General features: G+C 44.2%; 1 protein-coding gene across 1 annotated transcript; it reads left to right on the top strand.

Moving 5' to 3' along the window:
* Window positions 1-1530: 1530 nt before the first annotated feature.
* Window positions 1531-23102, top strand: LOC123376214 (riboflavin-binding protein-like). The gene is made up of 7 exons (XM_045028051.1): window positions 1531-1661; window positions 3420-3579; window positions 4425-4524; window positions 5941-6069; window positions 14831-14942; window positions 21692-21924; window positions 22666-23102. The coding sequence occupies exons 2-7, from the start codon at window positions 3432-3434 to the stop codon at window positions 22682-22684; spliced, it is 741 nt and encodes a 246-aa protein (XP_044883986.1). The 5' UTR covers window positions 1531-1661; window positions 3420-3431; the 3' UTR covers window positions 22685-23102.
* The last annotated feature ends 3797 nt before the right edge of the window (window positions 23103-26899 follow it).

The raw sequence follows: 26899 nt of genomic DNA, 5'->3' as shown, positions 1-26899 counted from the left end.
TTAACCAAACACAAAGGCTATGTCTACACTACAGACCTTACAGCCAGGGGCGGCTCTATGATTTTTGCCGCCCCACGCAGATTCAACAGCGTTTCTGTGGGTGATCTGCTGGTCCTGCGTCTTCGGCGTTCGTACCCGCTGCCAAATTGCTGCTGAAGTCGCAGGACCGGCGGACCTCCCACAGTCATGCCACCGAAGTCTGCCTGACTGCTGCCCTCATGGCGACCCGCACGCCGCCCCCTGTGGCTTGCCGCCCCAGGCACGCACTTGCTGTGCTGGTGCCTGGAGCCACCCCTGCTTACAGCAGCACTGCTGTACCACTGCAGCTGCGCCAGTGTAAGATTTCCTGTGTAGCCACTGTATGCCAACAGGAGAGTGTTCTCCCACCAGCAAAATTAAACCACCCACTGAGCAGCAGTAGCTATGTTGGTAGGAGAGCCTCTCCCGCCAACATAGCACTGTCCACACCAGCACTTTTGTCAGTAAACTTTTGTCGGTGAGGGGTGGTTTTTTCACACTCCTGACCGGCAAAAGTTTTACCAATAAAAGTGCTAGTGTAGACATAGCCAAATTATTGGGCTCAGTGAAGAGGTAACTGGGTGAAATCCTGTAGCCCTGTGTTATACATGAGATCAGACTTTATGATCTAATGATTCCTTCTGCCTTGAAATTGATTAATCCACAAATTAAATCAGTCCCTACTCTCAACTGCCTTGCACCTTGTGTAGTCATTTACATCCATGCAAAGTGAGTACAAAGTGGATTTAAAATACTACCAAAGCCAGCCTGTTTACAGAGTGTCTGAATTTAGCTGAAAGTTTCCTAACCCCTTCTGTGCTGATGATTGCTGCTGCAACATCTGCAACCCAAAATACACACATGGGGCAGCTACACATACCTTGTGTGTCTCCTTTGACGTGCCATATGGTGATACAGGACTCTAGCATGCTACTAAGCATCTGCTTGAAAATGTTCCTATGCATAGTTAAAGTTAAGCTTATCATAACTACTTTCTGCAGAATGCCCATTAAAAGCAGGACAGTGGTTGTTTTATGGATATAATAGAGTGGCGTCCTGATCCACTGCAATACAAATAATCATAATAATTAATAAATAAGAACATAGGAATTGCCATATTAGATCAAACCGATGATCCATGTAGCTCATTATCCTGTCTCTAACAATGGCTAGTATCAGATGCTTCAAAGGAAGGTGCAAGAAACTCTGTGGTCGGTAGATAGGGAATAACCTGCTCAAAGAGGATATTTCTTCCAACCCCCCATTAGTTAAAGATTGGTTTATATGATCAGGCAAGAAAGGTTTCTATCCCTTCTAGAACACTTGGTGAATTTTGGTGGGGGGGGGTCGCTTTTTGTTTGGGGTTTTTTTGCTTCTTTTTTAAAAACCTTATCTATTTTCTTGTTCACCGTTAGTGACCTGCAAGCAATAAATGAGCATTATGTGCCGGTCAGTTTGTGTACTGATTGTGTGTGTTCCTGAGATAAACCTGTTAGCTTTCCAAAGAGTCAAGGAACTCTCCTGAGGCAAACAAACTCTGGGGCACTGATACTAGGTGATATATAGAGAGAAGAAAGCGTGCAACACTACTTACTGTTTTCCAGTTTGGGGAAGAGGTAACAATCAGAGAGACAGCAGAGGAGGTGAGAAAACACTTGAATTGCAGAGACATCTTTCTTTTCCTGTAGTATTTTGTTTTCTTTATACTGAAAGGTAATATAGGGACTGCTCCTGCAGTCCTTACTCAGGCAAAACTCTCCAATAAAGTTCATGGGGAGTTTTCCCTAAGGATTGCAGGTTATTTTTCATAATAGGCACAAATAATTATGATGTGGTTTATGTGGTTTAGATTTACATAAATAGTTCACTAACATACTTTTGCAATCTGTATTTTGGGGAAATGTTGGTCTCAGAGTTATTTTTATCTTTTATTTTTGGATTCATCATCTGTAGAAGATGCAGAAAGATCCTCAGCTTTTGTAAATCAGCAGAGCCCCACTGAAGTCAAGAAGGCAACATCAGTTTACACCAGCTGAGGATCTGGCCCATTGTCTTAAAATCCATTAGCATGAGTTCACCTGTAACTGTATGTAAAGCATAATTTTCTACAGGATGCAGCAGAAACGTGGAACTTATGGAACAAATTCATCCATGCTGTAAAGCCAGTGAGGTCACTGAAGTTACACCATGGTAAATTTACACCAGTGTATTTATAGGAGAACTGAAATCATTTATTGTTTTTTTTAATTAACTGTTTAGAACTAACTTTGCTATACATGATTTATTTTTATTTTTTAATCTATTGCTTGTATCTAAGTTATCACAATAATATTTTTGCCTAATTGGTACACTTTATGAGGTTATAAATTAACTGAAAAAAAAATCAGGAAAAAAGACCTGGGGCAAAATTTTAAGAAAGCCAGAGTGACTTAGGAGCTAAGTCCCACTTTATAAAATTACTTAGGGAATTAGGGCCCTCAGTCACTGAGGTGCTTTTGAAAATGTTATCCCCAGTCATTACTGTGGATAGCTCAAGGATGTTTAATGTGCACCAGAGGTTAGAAAAGCAAACAAAAATGTTAGGATGCATAAGGAATGGAAAACAATATGGCAAATATTATAATTCCATTATATAAGTCAATAGTCTAACCTTTCCTGAAATATTGCTTTCAATTCTAGCCACTGTATCTCAAAAAGGATGTAGCAGAAAAATCAAGGGGTTAGAAACAAGCAGCAAGAATGATTAGAGAGGTCTGGAAAAACTTCCATATGAAAAAAGATGGAAAAGATGAGGACTATTTAATTTATGAGGAGATAAATAAGAGGGGACAAGCTAGAGGTATACAAAATAATGACTGTATAGAGATGGTAGACCTTGGGTAAGTCACTTTGCCTCTGTGCCGCAGTTCCCCATCTGTAAAGTGGGGATACTAACACTTCCCTATCTGTGAGGATAAAGGGCTTTGAGATCTATCAATGAAAAGTGCTGCATAAGAAATAGGTATTATTATTATTCCACTGTCCTCTGAAGCAGCGAGTGCCAGCCACTGTCCCAAACAGGCTACTGAACCGGATGGACCTCTAGCCTGATATAATATGACAATGTGTATGTTCCCATGAATCTCAAGCTGTGTTAAGATTCAGTGCCTGAGGTTCTTGATCTCAGTCATTTGTCCCTCTTGGCTTAAAAATCTTGGCTGTTAATAATATTAAAATATTGTGAAAGAGAAAGGGGACAAACACAGGTATAAATACTTGTCTGTTCATCTTTGCTTAGCACTTTCTAATTTTTCTCCTTTTCTAAACAGTCCTTCCTATTAGTGTTATAATCGAGCTGAAATTTCATACCAAACTTTTCTCAGAGATAAAGGACCTCGCTGAAATGTCTTCTTTCCTTACAGGGCAAGTGCAGAATGAAGATGTTCAAGTTTGCTGTAGTCCTATTTTTTGCTATCCTAGCAACATCTACCTGCAAAAGGGATAGATGTCTGGAGGGGTGGTCTCACAAGCCTAAACCAAGCCCTGAGCTGGACATGCATGAATGTACACTGTACTCTGAATGTAAGAGCTGTTTAATCTTTGGCAGAGAATTTTCAGAATAGTTTAAAAGTTGACCTTTGTCTCGACTAACAGTCCCTACCATACTTTTAATTACTTTAACACTGTGCAATATTTGCAATAAGAGTTTGTTTGAAAAGCAACTTTTATTGGCTTTTTCCTTACTACATCCAGTGCCAAATGCAGAGCCAGCTAATGCTCTCCTTGAGACCAGTTGCAAAACTATTGGCTTCAGTAACTGAACTTCAAAAATGTATAATCCAGATTTCATCCTGTTGTACTCCATTTACTTAAGCTTACACTAGGGATGATTTGGGCCTGATACGATTAATTATGAGACTATTTAAAATACAGCATAATTGTCTTGACTATGATGTATCAGTGCACAAATTATTGTCCTAATTAACTTTCTGACCTGATTAAAAAGTATGAAAACACTGAAAATTAACATGCTGTACTGGATATAAATATAAGAATAAAACCAATATTCACGGCATGTCATCTTTTTTCTTCTTTATTTGGTAACTTCAGTATTAAAAGGCTGGAGTTCAGAAATTTCACTCCTCCAGCATATGACAGCTGGTTAAACACCACTTAGCTTCTTGGCACTGACTGAATACATTCTCACAAAACAATATTGATGCCAGTTCAGTCCGACTTAATCAGCGGCCACATTATCATTTCCAAGATCATTCACTTACAAGTCATAGAAAGTCTTTCTTTTGTAAAGCTTCCCTCCCAGTTGTTACCATTTTGGATTATGTGCCAAAAAATTTCATTCTAAATTTTGAGTTTTCCAAATTTTGAGTGTTAAAGTAAACTCTCACTGTAGTCTCTATTTCCAACAGCTTCCTGTTGTTATGCAAACTTCACAGAGCAGTTGGCTCATTCACCAGTAATTCAAGTAAGCAACACCTCCTGGAACAGATGTGGGACTCTCAGTAAATCGTAAGTCATCTTTCATATTGTCTATGTCCTGGTTCAATAGGACTATTCCACAATAGCTGAAACTGCCAACATTAACTCCCCCTGGAATTTCTGATGGAAACTCAATAGGTTTTTCTGGAGATGTTGCCTAAAGTGGCTGCCCCCATCTTGGTCCCTCATCTGCCCAGCTCTTCTTTGCTCCTTCTCTCCTCACCCAAAAATCCATGGAGTCTTAATCACACTTTATTCAGGCAGAGTGGCTTCTTCCATTTCATGAAGGGGAGTGACAGCTCTTAAGACCTGCTCTTTTTAAAAATGCTCTCTCTGGTGTGCAATCATCTGGCAATATAAACCAGTAACAAACCTGGTTTAACTGGCTGGTTAAGCCACATTTACAACCATGCCTGCTTTGTACTGCTGTAGCAGTGCAAAGCAGCTGGAGCATGCCATTGAATCTAGCCCATGATTTGTACAGTATCAACAGGGCCTTGTCCCTTGTTTAAAAAAAACAGATACATTAGAAGCAGCAAAGAATCCTGTGGCACCTTATAGACTAACAGACGTTTTGCAGCATGAGCTTTCGTGGGTGAATACCCACTTCTTCTGCTTGCATCTGAAGAAGTGGGTATTCACCCACGAAAGCTCATGCTGCAAAACGTCTGTTAGTCTATAAGGTGCCACAGGATTCTTTGCTGCTTCTACAGAACCAGACTAACACGGCTACCCCTCAGATACATTAGATTAAGTCTTAAAAAACAAAATGTAAAAGGAAAGCCAGAAAGGAAATTTGCAAATAATGAGAAAAAAATTGTAGTCTCGTGAGCCTTGTAACCATAAAAAATATTTTCCTAATTGAGTCTTATAGTTCGTTGCTAGATTTTTAGAGTTGTAATATCAGGCTACACAAATAAAAGAATGAAAGTGCAAAACAATTAAGCAAAAACATATTTGCAAAAGTAATAGCTATCTCCTGCCACTCCCAGGAGAACAACTACAATCTGTGGTTTTTCAGTAACTTCAGCTGGACTAGAGAAAACCTAAATACCGGTGAAATCATGAGAATATAACACAGAAACAAAGCTTTCTGCTGTAGTTTGATGCTCATTTTATTATTGCCTTGAACTTGACCATTTTGTGCCAGCAAAAACTCAGTGGCTCAAATGTTTATATAAAGCAAATACAAAAGAAGCCCAGATATGATGAATTAATTCATTTAAAAATGAGTGAATAGTCACAAACTTTTTTGCATGATTTGTCTAGTTCCAGTAATTACACAGACAGAAGCTGCACCCAACATCAAAGAAACGAGTTTAGAATCTATACACAAATAGAACGAGAGGATGGATTTAAACTGCTCCATCTAATCTATAGTGATGAGTCCTGTTGAAACCTGTTGGAAAGTGTGGACTTAATTGTTGTTTTTCTCACTCACTGTAGCTGCGAGGATTACATGAAGAAAATTGAATGCTTTTACCAGTGTTCCCCGCATGCCGCTCACTGGATCAATCCCAACTACACTGCTGGTATTGACTTTGTTCCTTTGTGCCAAAACTTCTGTGATGACTGGTAGGTTTAACACTTTACACTGCTCATATTTTTAGTTATTTTTGAGATACCTGCATTACTCGTGTAAGGGGTAGCCACAAATGTGCAAGTAATGACCCTCCCAAACAAGTGGCAACAACATTTTCTAGCACTCGGCATCATTTATCTCCCTTCTTTTGTTCAACTTCTCTTTTTTTCCCCTACACCTCTAATTTTTCCCCTTTGAATTTATTACCCTGTAAATAATAACATAAATGGCATGGGCAGTACTCAGTGAAATCTCCAAGGCTAGAATAAAGTCGGTTTGTATAATGGTTTATACAGGGCCAGTGCAACCCATTAGGCGGTCGCCTCGGGCGCTAGCATTTAGGGAGCGGCATTTCGGGTCCTTCAGCAGTGACCACGGCGGCCGGATCTTCGGCCGCCCCGGTCGTCATCAGCATTTAGGCAGAGGGACCTGGGGCCGGGGGGCACGGGGAAGGCTGCCTGCAGCAAGTGAGGGGAAGCGTGGCACGCAGGGGAACCACTCCCCGCCCCAGCCAGGGCCGGCTCCAGACACCAGCCTACCACGCACGTGCTTGGGGCGGCACCTCGGGACGGGGCGGCACTCGGGGTTTGTTTTGGGATTTTTTTGGTTTGGCCGGGCGGCACTGGGGGGAGGCGGGGACTTGGGCGACGCGACACTCGGGGGGGCGGGGACTTGGGTGACGCGACACTCGGGGGGGCGGGGACTTGGGCGACGCGACACTCGGGGGGGCGGGGACTTGGGTGACGTGACGCTCGGGGGGGCGGGGACTTGGGCGACGCGACGCTCGGGGGGGCGGGGACTTGGGCGACGCGACGCTCGGGGGGGCGGGGACTTGGGCGACGCGATGCTTGGGGGGGCGGGGACTTGGGCGATGCGACGCTCGGGGGGGCGGCGATCTTTGTTTTTGCTTGGGGTGGCAAAAATGTTAGAGCCGGCCCTGGCCCCAGCTCACCTCTGCTCCACCTCCTCCCCTGAGCATGCTGCCCCGCTCTGCCTCTCCCTCCCAGGCTTGCAGCGCCAATCAGCTGATTGGCGCCACAAGCCTGGGAGGCAGGAGAAGTGGAGCTGCAAAAGCATGCTGGGGGAGGAGGCGGAGCAGAGGTGAGCTGGGGCGGGGAGCTGCCGCACGGCTCCCCGGGGTGGGGGGAGCTGCCGTGGGGGGGGGGAACAGGACCTCAGGGCGGAGGGGGGCAGAGAGCTGCCACAGGGCTGGGGAGTGGGGCGCAGGGTGGAAGTTTCACCTAGGGCGTGGAACATCCTTGCACCCGCCCTGGGTTTATATGGTTTTGGAAATACAAATTACGTGAGCAGCATAATCACATATATTATCTAAATATGTGCCCATGATATAGATACAATTCCTTTATTTCTGTATCTATTAAGTACGCTGTGGAATCATGGGATAAACTAACAAATTCATTTATGTAATACATTTAATTTATTTTTAACCTTTTGCCTCTTCACCTGCTTTCTGTCTACTAATCCATCTCTGCTGAAACTACATCTAATACTCCATATTTCAGAGCAGTTTTCAAACAGTCGTCATTTAATAAAAATGATAATGATCTAACCCAAAAATAGTTAATTTTTTCTTCCCCCCAATACAACTCAGATAAAAGCAGGCAGTGAAAATTACTTTTTGAGATGCAAGGCATGTGGTGGGATAGTTTTAAGCCCAATATCTTGCAAATCATCAGGTCTAGACATCTTGTATCCCACTGGAGAAGTGAGAATTCTGATTTTCCAGTGATCCAGACCCAGCATCTATTTATAGGTATAAAGAGAGATGTAAAATTTAGATCTTAAATCATGAAACTTTGGTATTTAGCAAAGCTATGTTAGAGCACATATAGGAGCTGGAAAAATGCATTTGATCTATTTTCTCTATTACTTTTAGGCTTGTGCATGGTAACTAGAGAATTTTGGCTTTACTGGGATAATGATGTGACTGTAGTACAAATAATGGTTGAGATGTTCAGAGCAGTCTAGAAGATTTAGACACCTGTCTTCCATTCAAATTGATGAGAGACAAGGTGGGTGAGACAATATCTTTTATTGGACCAACTTTTGTTGGTGAAAGAGACAAACTTTCAAGTTTACACAAAGCTCCTCAAGTCTGGGAAATGTACTCAGAGTAGCCCAGATAAATACAAGATGGAACAGATTGTTTAGCCTAAGTACTTAATACATTTCAAGAGAGCATTCAAGGTGAAGTGCCCCTTCAATACCTGTCCAGTCATAGGAGAGAAAGGGGGGAAAAAGCTGGGGATGGGGTTTAGTAGGTTACCAATTGTTGTAATAAGCCATAAATCCAGTATCTCTATCATAGGTGCTGGAACTAGAGGTGATGGGGGGCTGCCGCACCCCCTGGCTTGAAGTGGTTTCCTTTATATGCAGAGTTTACAGTTTGGTTCAATGGCTCTCAGCACCCCCACGATAAAAACTGTTCCAGCGCCCTGATCTCTATTCAGTCCATGATTTATAGCAGGGGTGGCCAACCTGAGCCTGAGAAAGAGCCAGAATTTACCAATGTACATTGACAAAGAGCCACAGTAATGTCAGCAGCCCCACCATCAGCTCCCCCCCCCGCCCTCAGTGCCTCCTGCCCACTGGCAGCCCCACTGATCAGTGCCTCCCCGTGCCTCCTGCCAGCCACAATCAGCTGTTTCACAGTGTGCAGGAGTGTCTGGGAGGGAAGGGGGAGGAGCGAGGGCAGGGCAGGCTCTGGGGAAGGAGCAAGAGCCTTGGGGGAAGGGGTGGAGTGGGGGCAGGGCCTGTGGCAGAGCCGGGGGTTGCGCAGTGAACACCCCCCAGCACATTGGAAAGTTGGTGCCTGTAGCTCCAGCCCTGGAGTTGGGGCCTGTACAAGGAGCCGCATACTAACTTCTGAAGAGCCGCATGTGGCTCCAGAGCCACAGGTTGGCCACCCCTGATTTTTAGTATCTGGAAAAGTTAAGAACTTAAATTCCCAGGCTCATCTTTTGAAGGTGTATACAAGTTTCCTTTGAGGATGAGATCTGGTAAGTCAGGTACAAAGTGATCACTTTGTGAAACCTGTTCACCCGTGGGTGATGGGGTGTTTTTGTCTTTTATTGTTTTTCTGTGGGAGTTCCTTTGAGAGCATAGTGATTGTTTTGTTTCATCCACGCAGTTGTTAGTGCACTGGGTGAGGTGGGTTGCTTTTTTTTTAAATCTGTCCACTCTGCTCTGTGTCAAAGCTAGAGAAGGCAGGTCGAAGAAGGATAAAGCTCGTGTGTTCCACCAACGATTTTTATCCTGTTGTAGAAAATTCCATTTTGCTGGAAGAGCAGAATCGTTGACTGTGGTTTTAATCCTGGAGCTTTCAGCAGCCTTTTAGATATGCTGGGCCCAGATTTTTGAGTGCCTGGGAGATAGGGACCAAGACCTTTAACTTGACTGGATAAGCTCAGCCCTGTGGATTCAAATCCAAAACCACCACCACTGAAATTTGAAGGTGTTTGGATAATAGATTCCAGGTTGGGCCCATCTCTTATATACAGTATTTGTATAGGAATAGCTGTCTTCTTATTTATGGTGGTGCCCAGTATATGCTTGGATCTTACCAGACAGATAAGAAAAAACAATCTCTGCCCCAAGGATAAACAGACAGATACGTAGACAGGGGTTAGGGGGAATGGGAAACAACATATCACTTTTTTCTCTAATTTTTACTCTATGTACATGTCACCATGATTCACGATAGGCAGCATGGCAAAAGTAGGGCTTCAAGAGGAACTTAAATATGGAGAGATAAGGGTCTCGTGGATGAACTCTGGAAGGTGACAACTTCAAAATGCATAAGAAGCAGCATGGAAAAGGGCCAGGAGGGGTGTTATGTGAAAAGCTGATAAATGAGCAACTGAGGACAACAGCATCATTGGCGGAGCAAAGTGGGCAAGGGAGTGACATGAAATATGGACAGTCGAAGGGACGGGCAGAGTTATATAGCATTCTGAAGGTGCTGGCAAGAAACTTAAATCTGATGCAGTCATGGACGGGAGGACTATGGAAAGAATTCAGAGGGAAGTGATCAGACCAATAAGCGAGGAGACGACTTCCACTCTGTTCTGCGATCTCATCTGTTGTTTCAAGGCCTGATCCAAAGCTCATTGTAGTCAGTTGGGCCCAGATCCTCAAAGGCAGTTTTCTCAACCAGGGGTCGTCGCTTGTGTAGGGAAAGCCCCTGGCGGGCCGGGACAGTGTCTTTACCTGCCCCGTCCGCAGGTCTGGCCGATTGTGGCTCCCACTGGTCAGTAAGTCCCTCAGCCCGCGCCACTTCCAGCAGTTCCCATTGGCCTGGAGAAAATACGCAGAGCCCATGTAATTTATGCCCATTTTAAGGCCACTTTTCCACTGCCAGGGTGGTGGAAAGCAGCCTTAGTAGTTACAAAGCACTCCAGTTTTCCTCATGTGGTTTAGCTGAATATAAACAGAACCAGCTGGTAAATCATGTTTTGTAACCTTGAAGAAAAGACCATTTTGGTCGGGGAGTTTATGCTCCCTGGGACAAGGTCTGTCCCTTCTTGAATGTCTGGAAAGCACCAAGAAGATAGTGAGCTTTGCTATAAACAAATAAGAAGTACTTATCTATCTGCAGTATTACTTTCCATCCCATTTCTTATGCATCCCACTCATCTGGTACTCCAGTTGGTGTCATATACACCTGGCATAGGACACAAATATACAAATGACCCAATATATTATATGCGTGGGTGTGTGTCTGACATCTTTCAGTGTCATTCCCATTCTCTCATCCCACCCAAGGCCAGAGACTAAAAAGGTATTTTGAACAAAATTCCCACTCCCCTTGACATTCCAAAGTAGCATTTCCAAGATTTTCCACATTGTACTCCTGGGAGTCCTTTTAGTATGCTGCGGCGCTCCTGGGGAAGTGACCTACTTTCTCCATGGGCTGGGAATGTGTCTGCTGTGTACTGTAGTCTCTGTGGCCAGAAATGTGCACAAGATTCTGAGAGAGCAGTGATTTCATTTAAAATAAATTCATCTGACTAGCCTGGGGCTTTCCCCTTTCTTCCTATTGTTTTAGGATTTCCTGCCCCCATCAGCATTAAAAGTGTTCTCTTTGAAAGTCCCTATGAACTGTGCAGAGCCCTGTGGGCAGCTTTCTTTCTGACTCATCTGCTAAACAGGCCCCTGCCCATCAGAAGGGGAAGCATGAATTCTGAAAAATATTCTTGAACTTTCAAATAAGAATTAGCTCCAAAATAAAAATACCTAGCAGTGAAGTAACCTGCCCTGCGCAAAGCAGATCAGTCTTAGGCTATGGCTACATTAGACAATTTACAGCAGTGCAAGTGCCCCGCCATAAGCTCTCTAACGTAGTCGCTCTAAGCTGATGGGAGAGAGCTCTTCCATCGGCTTCACTGCTCCAGCCCCCGTGAGCAGCGGTGGGTCTGTCGGCAGGGGAAGCTCTCCCAAGCCGCGCTTAAGTCAGCACAAATCGTGTCGCTCAGGGGGAGTGACTAATTCACACCCGTGAGTGACATAACTTACCTCGACTTAATCTACACTGTAGCCACAGCCTTAGGGTGCCTACTGGCTGATGTGAGGGGCTTTCAGGTTTGCCTTTGTGCTTTTCACAAGCTTTTTTTCATGCCTTCAGGAGCCAGGCATGGGTTTCTGGACAGCATGAATCCCTTCAGATGTCAGGACCTTGCATAATTTTGCCCCCCAGACGGGGACTGTCTCTTCCTATATGTATGTATTGCACGCAGCACAATGGGGCACTGATCTTGACTGGAGGACCCTGCTCATTATTAATATAGATGATTAATACAAATAGTGATTAATTCAGGTTCCCGCGGGACAGCATCAAGCCCCCTATTCAGCAATACTCCTAAGCACATGTTTATAACTGCTTTGCTGAAGAGGGAAGGATTTAAGCACATGCTTAAAGTTAAGCATGTGCTGAATTGGAGCATAATTGCTGAATCTCTGATGTTGAGAGCTGTACCAGCACCAGACATAGCAGCACAATGATACTGGCCAAGCCTGCCTGTCAGTGGCATATTAAGGCTGGATCATAAGAATTGGCCAGTCTATGACCTGCACTGCCAACAGGACCCCAAAGTCCAACAGCAGATTTACATGTGGGCAGGCTTGGGACTATCCCATTCTCCCACCCAGTTGTTGCTCAGTTCAGATCGTGTTTATCCTCTATCTGTTCTTGCTGTTACCCCCACAAGGGGGTGTGATGGAAACAGATTTGAATCCTTTTTCGAAATGGAGCGAGACTTGTGATCAACAAAGCAACATAGGACTTTGGACAACACACTTCCTAGATTGTTCTGCTCAGAGTTCGCCAACAGCTATCCTTGAAAAGTTGAACTCGTACAATTTAAAGTTTAACATGTCATTGTATCACTACTGAGCTGCATTTCTGGTATCAAAAGTCCACTCCAGCACTATCAGGTGATTACTGCATCATAAAGCTTGGCGGTTGAAAACTGACTGAATGTGAAAATGTGAGACAAAAGTATTTTCAGCTTGTTGCACACATTGTATAGAAAACAAGTTTAAAATAGCTTTGTTCACTCCTAAGTTTTCAAAGGCTGAATTTGGATGTGAATGCATTGTTGTTCTTATTATTTATAATATACCAGCACCTAAAATCCTAGTAAAGATTGTGGCCCCATTGTGTGAGGTTAGGGTGACCAGATGAGAGGGAGAAAATTTGAGGACACATGGAGGGAGTGGTGGGTCCACCGGCAGAGCAAAAAAAAAAAAAGCCAAGTGCTGCCGGCGATGCAAAACACCTAAATATCGGGACAGTCCTAATTTTATCAGGACGTCTGGTCACCCTATGTGAGGTGCTGTACTAATCCATTAGTAGCGATAGTCCTGGCCTTAAAAGCTTACAAAGTAGGGCTTAACATTGTGTGTACAATAGTGCCAACTTTTGCAATTTGATTTTGAGTCTTGCCCCAGCTTCTGGAGTCATGTGACTATGTGAGACTCTCAGCTTTAATTTAAAAAAAATTAAGTTTCTAGCCTTCATGGTTGCAGAGAAAACCTTGAAAAGGGGACCTGAGTGTACCCTGAAGATTCAAAAAACAGAAAGCAAATTGAAAACACCCACCAAATGTCTTATTTTAAAAAATGTGCATGATTTTAAGCCAATCTTGATTTTTCTGGCCCTGGCTCATGATTTTGGAACTCTTGGGGTTACTCAGATGAGTAATTCCAATCAAATCTTTGAAACTACTCAGGGCAAATCTACACTACAAATTAAGTTGACCTAAGTTACGGCGATGTATAGCCACTGCACTAAGTAAATCGCTTTTGCATGTCCACACCACGCTTCTTGTGTTGGAGGTGCGTGTCCTCGCCGGTAGCACTTGTGCCGATTTAACTGTCATTGTGGGACAGCTTCTGAAAGGCAGCAATAGTTGCTGTAAGCAACACAGTATCTACACTGACACTGCATTGACCTAACTACATCAACCTAAGTGCTATGCCTCTCGCAGAGGCGGAGTTATTAAGTTTGTGTAGTGGACGAGTTACATCAGTGGGAGCTACACTTTAGTGTAGACACTTACAGAGTTAGGTCAACGTAAGCTGCCTTACGTCGACATAACTCTAGTATAGACCAGGCCTCAGACACACAGAGGTACGTTGGTGTGTAAGTGTTTCCAAAATCTGGGCTTTAGGGAAGATAAGGCCCAATACATGAATATAACAAACAGTAGGAGAGGGAGGAAGCATGAGGGTAACAGTAATAAGTTACTTTTTCCTTATATAGGCTAACAGTTTACAATACTTGAAGATTACAAATAATTTACCTGCTTTTTTATTTAACTGTCATTTAAAACAGTTCTTATCAAACCATAGTCCTCCGGGCTCCTTTAACATTCCTCTCTTCTGCCCCCAGCTTCAACCCCCTAGAAATAGTGAAGCTGGGCTCTTGGACTATTTTTATATGATCTTATTTAATTGCTCATTAATTGATTGCTTTCCCCCTTTCTTTAGAACATAACAGGCACAGTGGGTCAGACCAATAGTCCACCAGCATCTTGTCTTCTGACAGTGGCCGGTGCCAGAGGCTTCAGAGGGAATGAACAGAACAGTTATGGAGTGATCCATCCCCGTTGTCCAGTCCCAGCATCTGGCACTCACAGGCTTTACAGACACTTTACAGCACACTTCAAACTGGCATTATTAGCTTCTTTCCTTTTTGTAAATATAAAAATTCCCCACTTCTCTCTGAGGATGGTCTGTCCTTGGGGTGTCTGCCCCACATGGCTGCTGCTGTCCAATTTTGGCTCCTTATAGATGCTAGGTATAAGAGAGCAGAAAGTCCATTGATGACTGATAGAGTTTGCCTCAGTTTCCCTACAGTAAAAAGGAGATATAATAAAAGGAGACATCCTATCTCCTAGAACTGGAAGGGACCTTGAAAGGTCATCAAGTCCAGCCCTCTGCCTTCATTAGGAGGACCAAGTACTGATTTTTGCCCCAGATCCCTAAGAGGCCCCCTCAAAGATTGAACTCACAACCCTGGGTTTAGCAGGCCAATGCTCAAACCACTGAGCTATCCCTCCCTCCATACGTTTACATCTTTGAGATCACTGGAGGAAAAGTGCTATGTAAGCACAGTGTATTAGCAGAACCCATGCACCCTTCTTTGTATGACATCAGTGTAATCCAGTGACATCTCTGAAGAACAAGGAGGTAAATAATTTTACTTTCTGTTCCCCACTAACCTCCATGCAGGTATGAAGCATGTAAAAATGACTCCACCTGCGTCCGCAACTGGATAACAGATTGGGAATGGGATGAAAATGGAGAGAACCACTGTAAAAACGAATGCATCCCCTACAATAAGGTAAGAAAGCACATTGGATCAATTACAGGAATAAAGAATTAAAAGACAGTGAGTGCTACTTCCTGAGGGGTTAACTCATCAAAAAAGTCTTTGGGGAAAGAAATTCAACAGGTAAATTGTTTGGACTGCTACAATTCCAGGTTTTGTCTATACCAGATTTTTTCTTATTTCGTTTCTCACCTTGGGTGAAGCAGGATTGCAAGGAGTAGACAAGGTTCAGGGGCCACTGATATTTTAACCATTGTATTGTCTAGATCAGTGGCTCTCAACCTTTCCAAACTACTGTACCCCTTTCAGGAGTCTGATTTATCTTGTGTAGCCCCAAGTTTCACCTCACCTAAAAACTACTTGTTTACAAACTCAGACATAAAAAATACAGAAGTGTTCCAGCACACTATGCTTGCGTTCTCATTTTTACCATATAATTATAAAAGAAATCAATGGGAATATAAATATTGTAATATATTTCACTGTATAGCATACAGGTACCCCTGGCTGAGAACCACTGGTCTAGATACTGAAGTGTAGAGAAATATTGAGACTACAACAAAAGGAGATGGTGGATAAAAATTTTAGAACTGTCTACGTGATTTAAGAGCCTACGTCCCATGGACTTTCCATGACAGCTCCTAAGTGCTTATGTCTCTTTTGAAAATGGGCTATAAGCTCTTAAATCACATTCTTTTAAATATTTGCCCTTTAGATTTGATGCATCTTTATCCTGTATGTACTTTCGCACTCATGCTTTTTTCCCCCCAGGAAGAGAGTTTGTCATCCAAATCCCTGTGGAAATCCTTAGACTCCTGTATCTTCCTCAGACCCCTGCTGGTTAAACAGCAGCACTGACAGACTTTATAAGAGCTCACCCAGTCCTTCTGATAAAAATCTGATGGTTGTGGTGCCTGAGCTGCTGAGCAAGAGTATAAAATGAAGGCTCAAATGGGGACGCTGAGGAATCCTAGGGAAAAAAATTGTCTGGGGCCTGATCCAAAGATAATTGAAGTAAATGGGGGTCTTTCCATGTACTTCAGTGGCCTGTGGATCAGGTGAAAATTGTGTAGTGTGGGACTGTAATACAGTAACTGGGTTTTGAATATTAATAAAGATTTAGTTTAAATGAGCCTGTGAGAACTGCTCGCACAGCACAGTTCCCTCAGGACAGAGGATGGGGACTGAACTGAAAATTCATTGGTGAAGACCGGTACTAGGCTTGCAAAGCAGTTCGCATCCAAGTCACTGGCTTGAAGGTGGAACGGGATGGTTGCGAATGACTGCAGTTGCCACCTGAAGGCCGTGCAATGGCCTCTGTGAGAGGAGATGATGTGGGATTGGTGTCTGTATTACAAAACCCACCACAAGGGGCAGTCTCTGCAGAAAAGACTATAAATCAGGCCTGCCCAGGGGCTGCATGTGGCTGACGTGGGCTCACTGTGTGGCCCGCGGGGGGTGAGTAAGTGGGCTCACTGTGCGGCCCGTGGGAGGTGAGTAGGCAAGCGGCAGGTGAGGGAGGGGGGCTGAAGAGGCAGGCGGACAGTGGCAGGGGGTGAGGAGGCAAGCCGGTGACGGGGGGGTGCTGAGGAGGCGAGCGGGCAGGCGGGCAGTGGTGGGGGCTGAGCAGGTGAGCCGGGGGGATGGGGGGCTGAGGAGGCAAGTGGGCAGGCGGGCAGTGGTGGGGGGTGAGGAGGCGAGCCGGGGGGGGTAGGAGGGCTGAGGAGGCGAGCGGGCGGACAGTGGCGGGGGGACAGGTGAGCCGGTGACGGGGGGGTGAGCTGAGGAGGCGAGCGGGCAGGCAGGCAGTGGTGGGGGCTGAGCAGGTGAGTCGGGGCGGTGGGGGGCTGAGGAGGCGAGCGGGCAGGCAGGCAGTGGTGGGGGCTGAGCAGGCGAGCCGGGGGGGTGGGGTGCTGAGGAGGCGAGTGGGTGAGCCGTGGTGGGGGGTGAGGAGGCGAGTGAGGAGTCAGTGGCTGACCTGTTCTACTGATCTGGTCTGGCTCCCATTCTCTCTCCAAGGGTTGCAGCTGTCTGGGGGTGCTGCCTTCCACACCTTCCTCAGTCACACCTCGTTCATTCAACAGGGCAGTTAGGGGAAGATCTTATTCTACTTTGAGCAAAAAGACATTTTTCTTTTACCTTAATTATACTACCTTAGGGGCCTGCTATAACATATTACCAAGGTTCAATACCGTTGGTGGGGCAGCGCTGGGGGAGGAGGGTTTGTTTTCGTGGGGTGGGCGGTGCTGGGGGGGGAGTATTTCAGGGGGGCTTGGCGGTGCTGGGGGGGTTGTGTTTGGGCCTGCTATAAATGAATGGACTGTGGAGACTAAGGCCTGGTCTACACTAAGTGGGGGGGTCGAACTAGGGTATGCAAGTTCAGCTACGCGAATAGCGTAGCTGAACTCGAAGTACCCTAGTTCGACTGACTTACCCGTCCAGATGCGGCGGGGTCGAACTCCGCGGCTCCAAGGTCGACTCCGCCACCGCCGTTCGCGGGGGTGGAGTTCCGGAGTCGACCAGAGCACGTGGGGAGTTGGAACTATCGTGTCTTGATTAGACGCGATAGTTCGAACTCCGAGAAGTCGAACTCACCGCGTCGACCCGCGTGGTGAGTATGGACCTGCCCTAAGGGCTTGACTTTCAGAAATGCTGAGGATCCACACAGCTCTGGTTGAAGCAAAGACGGAAAATAGCACCTCAGAAAATTGGCTCTGAGCACCCTTCCGATAACTAAAGCTGGTCTCTGCTCATTCTGTGCCTGTTCTGGAGATAGGTTGAAACCTTCTCTCACCTTTCACCATCCCTAAATTCACTGGTAGTTATTTTTAAAGAAAATATATCCATCAGCCGGGAAAGACCAGGCAGCAAATCCAGAAGTCTTATCAACTTGAACCAGACACTGCAGTTCTTAAGCTAAACACATAGCCACGCCCCTTGCTGGCCAGGGTTATCACCAAATACTGCTCATGATGATTAGAAAGAGAGTAAAGAAGAGGTTTCTCCAAAGCAAGCTCTCTGCTACTCCACATTCATTTCCGTGGCAATAATCATTTCATTTGAAGCTAAAAGCTACAAAAATATTATTGAGACAAAGTGGATGAGGTAATATCTTTTATTGGACCAACTTCTGTTGGTGAGAGAGCTTGTGTGTGTGTGTTAATGTTTTTTAGGATCAATTGTTCTTCATTGCAATTTTAGTTAAATGGCAAGAAACATGTGTGATAATGGATATAGAGACTTTTGGTTATAGAACAAAACAAATCATATCTTCAAATCTTTCAGTTAGATATTGGTGTTGTACAAACAATATACACGTGGGAGGAGCTGAGGAGAGGAAATGTACAATGTCGTATAAAAATACATTCAGTGCAAAAGTACAAGGGCCTGATTATCCATGGCCTTGACCTTCTGTGATCATCGACAATGGTAGAAAAGGGGTGTATAATGCTGCCCAGTCACAATCGTTATGTTTTACTCCTGTTTTTTACAGGTGTCAGTGACTGGGGCTGGGGCAGTGGGGCTTTGGCTTTTTCCCCCCACCCTTCCCCCAGGGTGGTGGGGCTTGGGCGGGCTCAGGTTTCGATCCCCCCTCCTGGGGTCCTGTAATAATTTTTGTTGTCAGAAGGGGGTCGTGATGCAATGAAGTTTGAGAACCCCTGCGGTACGTTATTCAAATTAATAGTATTCTGCCTGTTTACATGGCAATAGCCAAAACACCTCAAAGCACTGTCCAAACTATTTTAAAAAACCATGCTTTCAGGGTTAAAATGAAATGCTGAAAAAGTCAGACTTTGCTTGCGCTTGGAGTGAGCTTCTGGAAGGGAAGTTGCTGATATGCAAAAGGCACAGAGAGTTCTCGAATGTCAGTGCATTGCAGACAGATGCTTTATTTCTTCAAGTGCCTTTAACCCATATGGTGAAGCAATCAACAGCCATGCATTTGACATGTGAATGGCTGGAAGGAGTATTTGGAACTAATGCTGCATATCAAAAATGTACAATGGATCCTAGCCAGTTTTACACATGCTATCTTAAAATTTATGAGCCACATTGTATCTTTGTTCTGCATGCAAAGCACTCACCAGAAAGAACTTAGAGCAAAGCCCACAGGTAGAATATAGCCCGAGGCATGGAGAAATGAAAAGCCTCTGCACCAGTTTGAGGGCTGCAATGCTTTGTCGATTCTGGACAGTGCTTGTGCACTGCAGTGTTTTGACTAGCCTGTAGCCATAGCAGCAAGATCAGAATAAAGTGAATTGCATACGATTAATCTAGCAAGTATGAGTGAGTGATTTGGAGGGCTCAATCTAGAAATGTCCCTTACATCAGGGAATAAAGAAAGGCATATTTACAGATTTTACTGGCTCCTGAATTGACCAGCAGGATGCAAGGAAATAGCCAGGACCTGAAGGAATAAGCCTTAAGCCAGTGAAAGGGACAGAAATAGAGAAGGTGCAGCCAGAGGGCTAGATTTTCCTGTTCTGGGTGTGCAGGGGTAAAAACGATGCAGAGCCCCTTGCACCCTTTGTGGCCTAGATCCCTCATTGCTCTCTGTGCACTGACTGGCAGTCTCAGACCTGCACTAGAGAGAGCACGTGTTCAAAAAGGAGGTGAAAGTTAGTGGCATGCTGCCTGCCTTTGCACTCCACAGGCATAGCACCTCCAGCAACTGCAGTTTAGATTAAGCCAGCTCCCTGTAGGGTGACCAGACGTCCCGATAAAATCAGGACCATCCTGATATTTAGGTGTTTGCTCCGCTTGGCTTTTTTTTTGCTTTTTTTGTTTTGGTTCCGCCAGCGGACTCCACTCCCCCCTGCCCCAGTGTCCTGGTCACCCTAGCTCCCTGCCATTCAGTTGTAGCTTTAAAAGCTACATTACAGTGCAGAGCTTTTGATGGCTATTTGGAATGGACTCCATATTATTCACAGATAATAGATTGTAAGGTCAGAAGAGGCCATTATGAACTGATCTAGTCTGACTTCCTGCATATCACAAGATCTCCCCCCTCCCCCGAGCAAAGAAAGAGATAGCTTCTTCAGGAGAAGAGACCACTCTGGGAAATGGAGGGAGGGTGGAACTCACAGACATGATGTCCCCACCCCTGTTCCCACATAACTGGGCCTGAGGATCTAGCCTAAAAATAACAATCATTAATTCTTTGCAGTTATAGCACCTTTCATCCAATGATCCCTGAGCCACAGAGAAATGAGTGACTTGCACAGAGTGAATCATCTGGGAAGAGACTCTCTTTATTATATGGACACACATGGGTGACAATGGTAACTCAAAAAGGTGTTGCACGCGGCAAAACTTGCAACACTACTGGAAACTCAGCAAATTTATAGGAACTGATGCTTATGGCCAAGGGCTCCACTACACTCACTGCACACTTTTAACTTCCATTAGCAATAACAGTATGTCGGGGAGGGTGTCTGCATAACAATGAGAACAATAGACCATACAATACTTTGAATATTTATAGTAATGTCCATCAGGGATCTCAAAGTGCTTTACAAGCACTGAGTTAGTCTGACAACACCGCTGTTGGGGTATGTATTATACTCATTTCCCACTAACAAAGGAATGCAGAGACAAGTTAAGTGACTAGACCAAGGTTGCAGAGTGAGTCAGTGACAAAGTCAGAAATAGACCTCAGTAGTCCTTCAATCACTAAACAATACTTCCTGCTTCTTACTCCCAAGCTTGCTTCATTTGCCATCACGCATATGCCAAGTACGTTATCAGCTTTATTTTGCAGGGTATTTAAGTCTCTTTTGCAATAATTTAAACAGAAGATATTACAAATCAGCAGCAAATATGGGGAGGACAAAGTGCAAACAAAGATAACATTAATGACCTATTCATGGCTTTGCTAAAGTATGTGACCTGCCAACTCTGCTGACCTAAAGGCTACCTGTTCTTAGCTTCTCCAACCAAGAAGATATGAATGTTTATTTGAGTCCAGGCCAGGAGGGCAGCAGGCGACCATGACATAAACAAAACAGCAAAGAGGTTTATTTGCAGTGTGGTCATAAAGGTCACTGTAGGTAGTGCTTCCAAAAAAGGCTTTGGTACAAAACAAGATATAGGACAGATTCATTTTAAACTGGTACAGGGGCCTGTAATTTCCCTGAGCTGGACATGTCCCCTTGCACTTGGGGGGACACACCTCACTTTGAGGGAGGGCAGGTGATGTTGTGGCTCTCTGCCTTCCCTTGGAGTTCCTACAAGCAGAGGGTGGCTGTTCTGAGTTCCACTTGTACTCTCAATGTGTGGAGTCCTGAATGGCCATGATGTACATATACTGACAGCAGTGAAATTCTAGATAGCCACGAATCTGTTAGACTGCACCGTTCCATGGAGTAATCGATGATTTCAGCTTCCAGAACTCTGTCTGATACAAAGGTCACTAAAACAAATAAATGTCAGAATGTCCTGGCACGTTACTTGCTGTAAGGGGTCAAGCTGACCACACACACACACACACACACACACACACACACACTCTTTCATCTATGGCACCCAGCATGTGAAAACAACTTAGAAAATAAGGGGCTATATTCTTCTTTGCCCTGCACCTTGCAAAGTGGTTTGCAGCTGTGCCAAGTGCTTCTCACACAGTACCAGGATGATTTGGCAATATTTTAGATCCTCTTTACACTGGTAGAAATGACCAAGGGCAACGGCAAATCAGGCCCAAATGTTTTTGATGAGTGAGGTGTTTTTTTTTAATTTCATCTGTTTTGTTTGACATCTAGGTGTATGCAAATGGGACTGACATGTGCCAAAGCATGTGGGGGGACTCATTTAAGGTGAGCGAATCCTCCTGCCTCTGCTTGCAAATGAACGAGAAGGATGCGGTGGCGATCAAGTATTTAACTTCCGAAAGCTCGGAGGAGAGTTCCAGCGTCAGTAGCAGCGAGGAGCGTGCCTGCAGACGTAAACTGCGAAAGACTGAGCTCCTAACGGAAGAGGCAGGGGTGGAAATAGAGTGAGTGCTGGGGGTAGTTCTAAGGCTTGGGGGAGTAGACGGGGATCAGTGGGGATCAGGCTACCCTACCAGTTTAAGTTTGGAGATCACATAGATTACGTCACAAGAAATTAAATCAGTGGTAATTGCTCATGTTATATCTTATCTAATTTTTTCTACATCACAAAACTGCTAGGCAGATTAGCACTGACGTGTCCAATTGAGGACGACACTTGCAACTTGAAATGAAATGGGCCAAAGCCTAATGACTATGTTTAGGGATTGATATTTTTTTCAGAGGTGCTGAGCACCGGTAGCTCCCATTGATTTCAAATGGAGTTGTGAGGACTCAGGACCTCTGGAAAATCATGTCTTTAGTGTGTATAAATGGAGAAGATTGCAGCCTCCCAAATCTTTCATATGGAGATGCAGCTCTGAGATTACAAACTCATGCTGAACATTGCCTGGACTGAGCTGGAGTATTACATTCAGGGGGAGGCCAGTGGAGGCTGGCTACTGATAAATGAAAATGTAATTCCTCATCAAGATGTAGGTGCAAAATGATAGCTTACTATATACAGACATACACATTAGTCCATAGGGGATACTAAACTATACTGTACTAAACTGTATATAGGGATAATTTTACATGTAACAAAACATGTTCAATATTAGTGAGTTTTTACTTTAAACAATGTCAATATACAAGAATCCTACAGTCTGAATATAAAGTATAAACTTGAGCTTTATTAATCCCCACAGGGTGTTTGAAATTCTGTGACAGAAGGGACCTGGTTCTAATCCTCCCTGAAGATCTCCAGACTGATGCCTCAGGATGTCACAGAGAATGTTCTGTTTCCATTCTCCACTGTCAGTACTATTGCCAAAGCTAAACCAAAATCTGTACTAATTGTAAGGGGACGTTATCCTGATATTAGTGGATCAAATTCTGCCCTTGGTTACACTTGTGCAATCTCTTTGATGCTCGTAAAGTGCCAGGGATCTGTCTGTTTTTCTAAGTCACCTATCACAGTGATGTCACCAGTGTAATTCAAAGAAGGATTTGGTTTCAACAGGCCAGATTCTTGGCTGGTGTAAATCAGAGGTATGCTGGTTTACACTAGGTGAAGATCTGGGCCATAGCTTTTAAACTGTCGTGGCTCATATTTGCAATAAAATGAAGCATTTTTAAAATCCAACATGCTTATCCTCCGGCTGTTTGTTTACTTTCTGGGTGTCATGCAGCTAGACTGATCAGGGACACTTTCTGCTTCCTATCACCTTGATTGTTTCTTTAATTCCTACCAGCATTAGATTATTTTGAAGCCATTTTTACAAGGTCTGCATTTTGGCCCAAATCACCTTGTCAGCATCTGTTTCAGTAGCGATGGAAAGAATTTGGACTGAAGCTACCTCCTGCCAAACATTCCTTCACGAGATTGCGACAGTCTGCCATCCCATGCTCTTACCCTCTGCTGAAGCACTTATCCAAGCCTTGAACATATCCACCTGAGCCCCAGCGAACATGGCTCCCTGGCCTCCCTGCTTATCTCGCCTCAGTTCCAAATGCCCAGCAAACATGTCCTCTCTCTCTTCCATCGCTGTAACCATATCTATATCTCCACCCCCACCCCATTAGCTTCCTTCACTTTCTGCATTAAATGCAAGCTTCAGCAGCACTCCTCCCCGGCCTGCATCTCTGCTCTCCTTTTCTCTTCATTCCCCTCCACGGCTATGGCCAGAGCAAAGGCAAGTTCCCCCTCACAACCATTACAAATAAACCCTTCTGCCATCCTCAGCTTCATGCCTTCTCCTGCCTTGTCCCTTAGTCCCAGAACAGTCTTCCTCTTCTCAGATGCTCATCTGCCACCTTCATTCACATCCCTCCTTAAAACACTACTTCAGTGGGGTCTTTCAATGACACGGCACTTATCCCTAGAGCTTGGATACTGCCAGTGCAGGACCCATGAGTCTATACAATTGCTAGGATTTCTTTTGTTCCTAATATACTTAAGAAATTCCTTCTTATTAACCTTAGCCTTGCCAGCCACGGATCTTTTCCTGTTGTCTTTAGCTTCCCTTGTCTTTTTTTTACACTTAATCAATTCTAATTTATATTGGTTGCTATCTACTTTCCCTTTTTTAATAGTTATGTTAATAGAGATTAATATTTATAGTCATTTGACCTTCTCTTGCACTATTTATCTGTGGTGCTCATAGCATTTGCAAACATTAATTAATTCTCAGAATGCCCTGAGGCAATCGGAGGTTAAGTGACTTGCCTGAGGTCACACAGAGACAGTAGACAGCTAGGGCAAGAACCCAAAAGTACGAATTCCGGTCCTTCATTCCTACCTGCGAATTAGCTAGTGCTTGTAAGGTGCTCTGTGATCCTAGGATGAAAGTTCCTATATAAATGTTATTGCAGATAAGTTACAGAGGGATGTTCATACTCAGAAAATCTTTATGACAAAAATGTGAAATTTAGATAAATTAATTTAAAGTGTGAAACACCCCAATTTATCTTTTTTATTTTGATAGCTACAAAAGATATTTGTGTCTTAAAAGAGTATCTTCCATCCAGCCCATTCTTTCTCCTCTTACTTACCTATTCATTGAGGTCTTAATGCTGAATGTATGACATCACAATCATATCTCAGACTGTGAAGTCTTACATACGGGTTTGTGATGATATGACAGTGGCAAGCAGGAAGCAAAACAAACTGGTGATGAAGGAGCGGATCTTCTACAAACTTAATAAAGGAACAGAAAAAATTATCAATCATCTCTATTCCTTTTAGCTGAAAAATTAATGTTTTCCAAGTTTCAGTCAATATGAAGCTGTCTCTTTAAAAGCGCCGATATAGGCAGAATCCCAGATGTCCCGGCTATTGCAGGAAATATTCCCAGGTCTGACCACTATCCTGCAAACGTAGTACTACTGCTTCCTCGTGGAAGTCATGACATATCCCACACTGTATTTCAATGCCATTTCCACGGTACCCCATGCTGAAGGCACTACTTTTGGAAATTGCATTTCTGTACAGGTGGCCTTCTGGCGTGTAGTGGATACCAGGCATGTTTTCACTTTATCTAATCATGTGTGGCACACAATCCTATTGCTGATTCTCTCCTCAGTGAAACAAATGTACAAACTGTGCACTGAAGGTGCACAACCATGGCATACTACTAAATACTATGAAATAAATGGAATAGAAAGATCTTGATGCAAATTATAATTTCTTTCCTCCCTTTGATCTCCTTGACTCTTCTTCCATCCCCCAGCTGAGCTATGATTCATGTTTCCTCTCCACATATACACACAAAATCTTTGCACAATGGGTGTGTGTGTGTGTGTGTGTTTGCATTCCACATTAAAATTGTCACCTTAGCTAAATGGTTCAGATGCCTGTTGCATCTTTGCCCTACTCTCTTGTCAGGGACAACAGTGATTTTTAGAAAATGTGGTTAAAATAAAGAGTCCAAAAAGCATGAGGATTTGGAATGCGTTTTGAAGCCCAGTCCAACCCTACCAAGCCAGGATTTAAATTCACAGGTGGCTGCCCTCTAGCAGAAGTAATTTTCCCGTTGGCAGAAGAAGACTTTCAGTTTAGATAATATCACATTAATTAGAGAGTTAATTTAGTGTGACCTCTCAAAGTTTCATCTCATGCATCTGACGAAGTGGGTATTCACCCAGGAAAGCTCATGCTCCAATACGTCTGTTAGTCTATAAGGTGCCACAGGATTCTTTGCTGCTATCTCAAAGTTTATCAGCAAGGCAAATGGTGTATGCTGTTTTCTGTATGAAACCAATCATCTACGTTAAATAAATATTGGCAGAGGATGAGAAGCAGACCCATAAACTCAGGCACCAGATTGTCCCTCTGGCATCTCCAGGTAAAAGTTGCAGAAATATATTCCTACCAGACAGGGTGTCATTTGTTTTTGGTCAAGGGGAACAGTTGTCCCCCATGATCTCAGTTTGCCTCCCCAGACTTTGGACATAGTCATTAGAAATAATTGCCTAATTCTTCTCATTCATGATGCTGTTTGGAACAGGGAATATTCTATGTACTGATACAACTTTGCCCCCCTTGGGATTCCGATGATGTTGAGTCAGGTTGTTAGACTCTGCCTCCAGTGGGAGGGAGTCTCTCTTGTGGTAATTGGGTGTCAACTCCCTGATACTGCCAACCCTACATAAGCCCTCTGGGCTTATGCTAGCCCTTCCTTTGCCTTGCAGGTTAACAGTAGGTGCACCCCAATCCTCAAATCCCTTTGAATTATTCCCCAGTGATCCCTAACCCCTTGCACTGGCTGCTCACAAGAATTCCAGATCCTCTGCCACCAACAGAGCACTGTACCCCGGTTTACCACTTTTACCTTAAGCCACCGCTCCTGTAAATCACCAAGAGCTTTTGAGCACTTATAACAAAACAGAAGTTTTTATTTAAGAAAGAATAAAGGTTTGACCAGAATCAAGCAAGAGTGGTGAAAACAAGTGGTTACACTACAAAACAAAATCATAAAACATGAATCTGAGTCTACATTTATCAGTTGTCACCTTGACAATCTAATAGACTTTTCCACAATTGTTGTAAAGCTGGCTAGTTTCTCAATAATCAGGATCCAAGCATTCATGAAAGCACCCGCCTCTGCCAGGGTTTTCCTCAGTCAATGGATCCAGAGTGCCTTGCTCTATGCTGTATTATACTGAAAACAGCCCTTTGTTTCTATTCAGGGGCAGGGGGGCGAACTCTGGCCTTGTTGCAGTTTCTTTTCTACCTTCAAGTGGTTTTGATTGTCTTGGACAGTTTTCCATTGACTGTGGCAAGGGTAGACAATAGAGCTTTGCATTACCTCTGCAGCAGACTAGGGGGAGTGACAGCTCCTGGCTTGAGTGGGTGACCATCTAGACACATTACCTCCTGGAGACCAATTTCTACTCCAAGTCCATAAAGCAAACTTCCAGTTCCCTAAATATTATCTGTGC

Source organism: Mauremys mutica, chromosome 8, assembly GCF_020497125.1.
Source record: "Mauremys mutica isolate MM-2020 ecotype Southern chromosome 8, ASM2049712v1, whole genome shotgun sequence".
NCBI lineage: Eukaryota > Metazoa > Chordata > Testudines > Geoemydidae > Mauremys > Mauremys mutica.
Note: the sequence above shows the minus strand (reverse complement) of the source record. Positions and strands in the feature narration are given on the sequence as shown.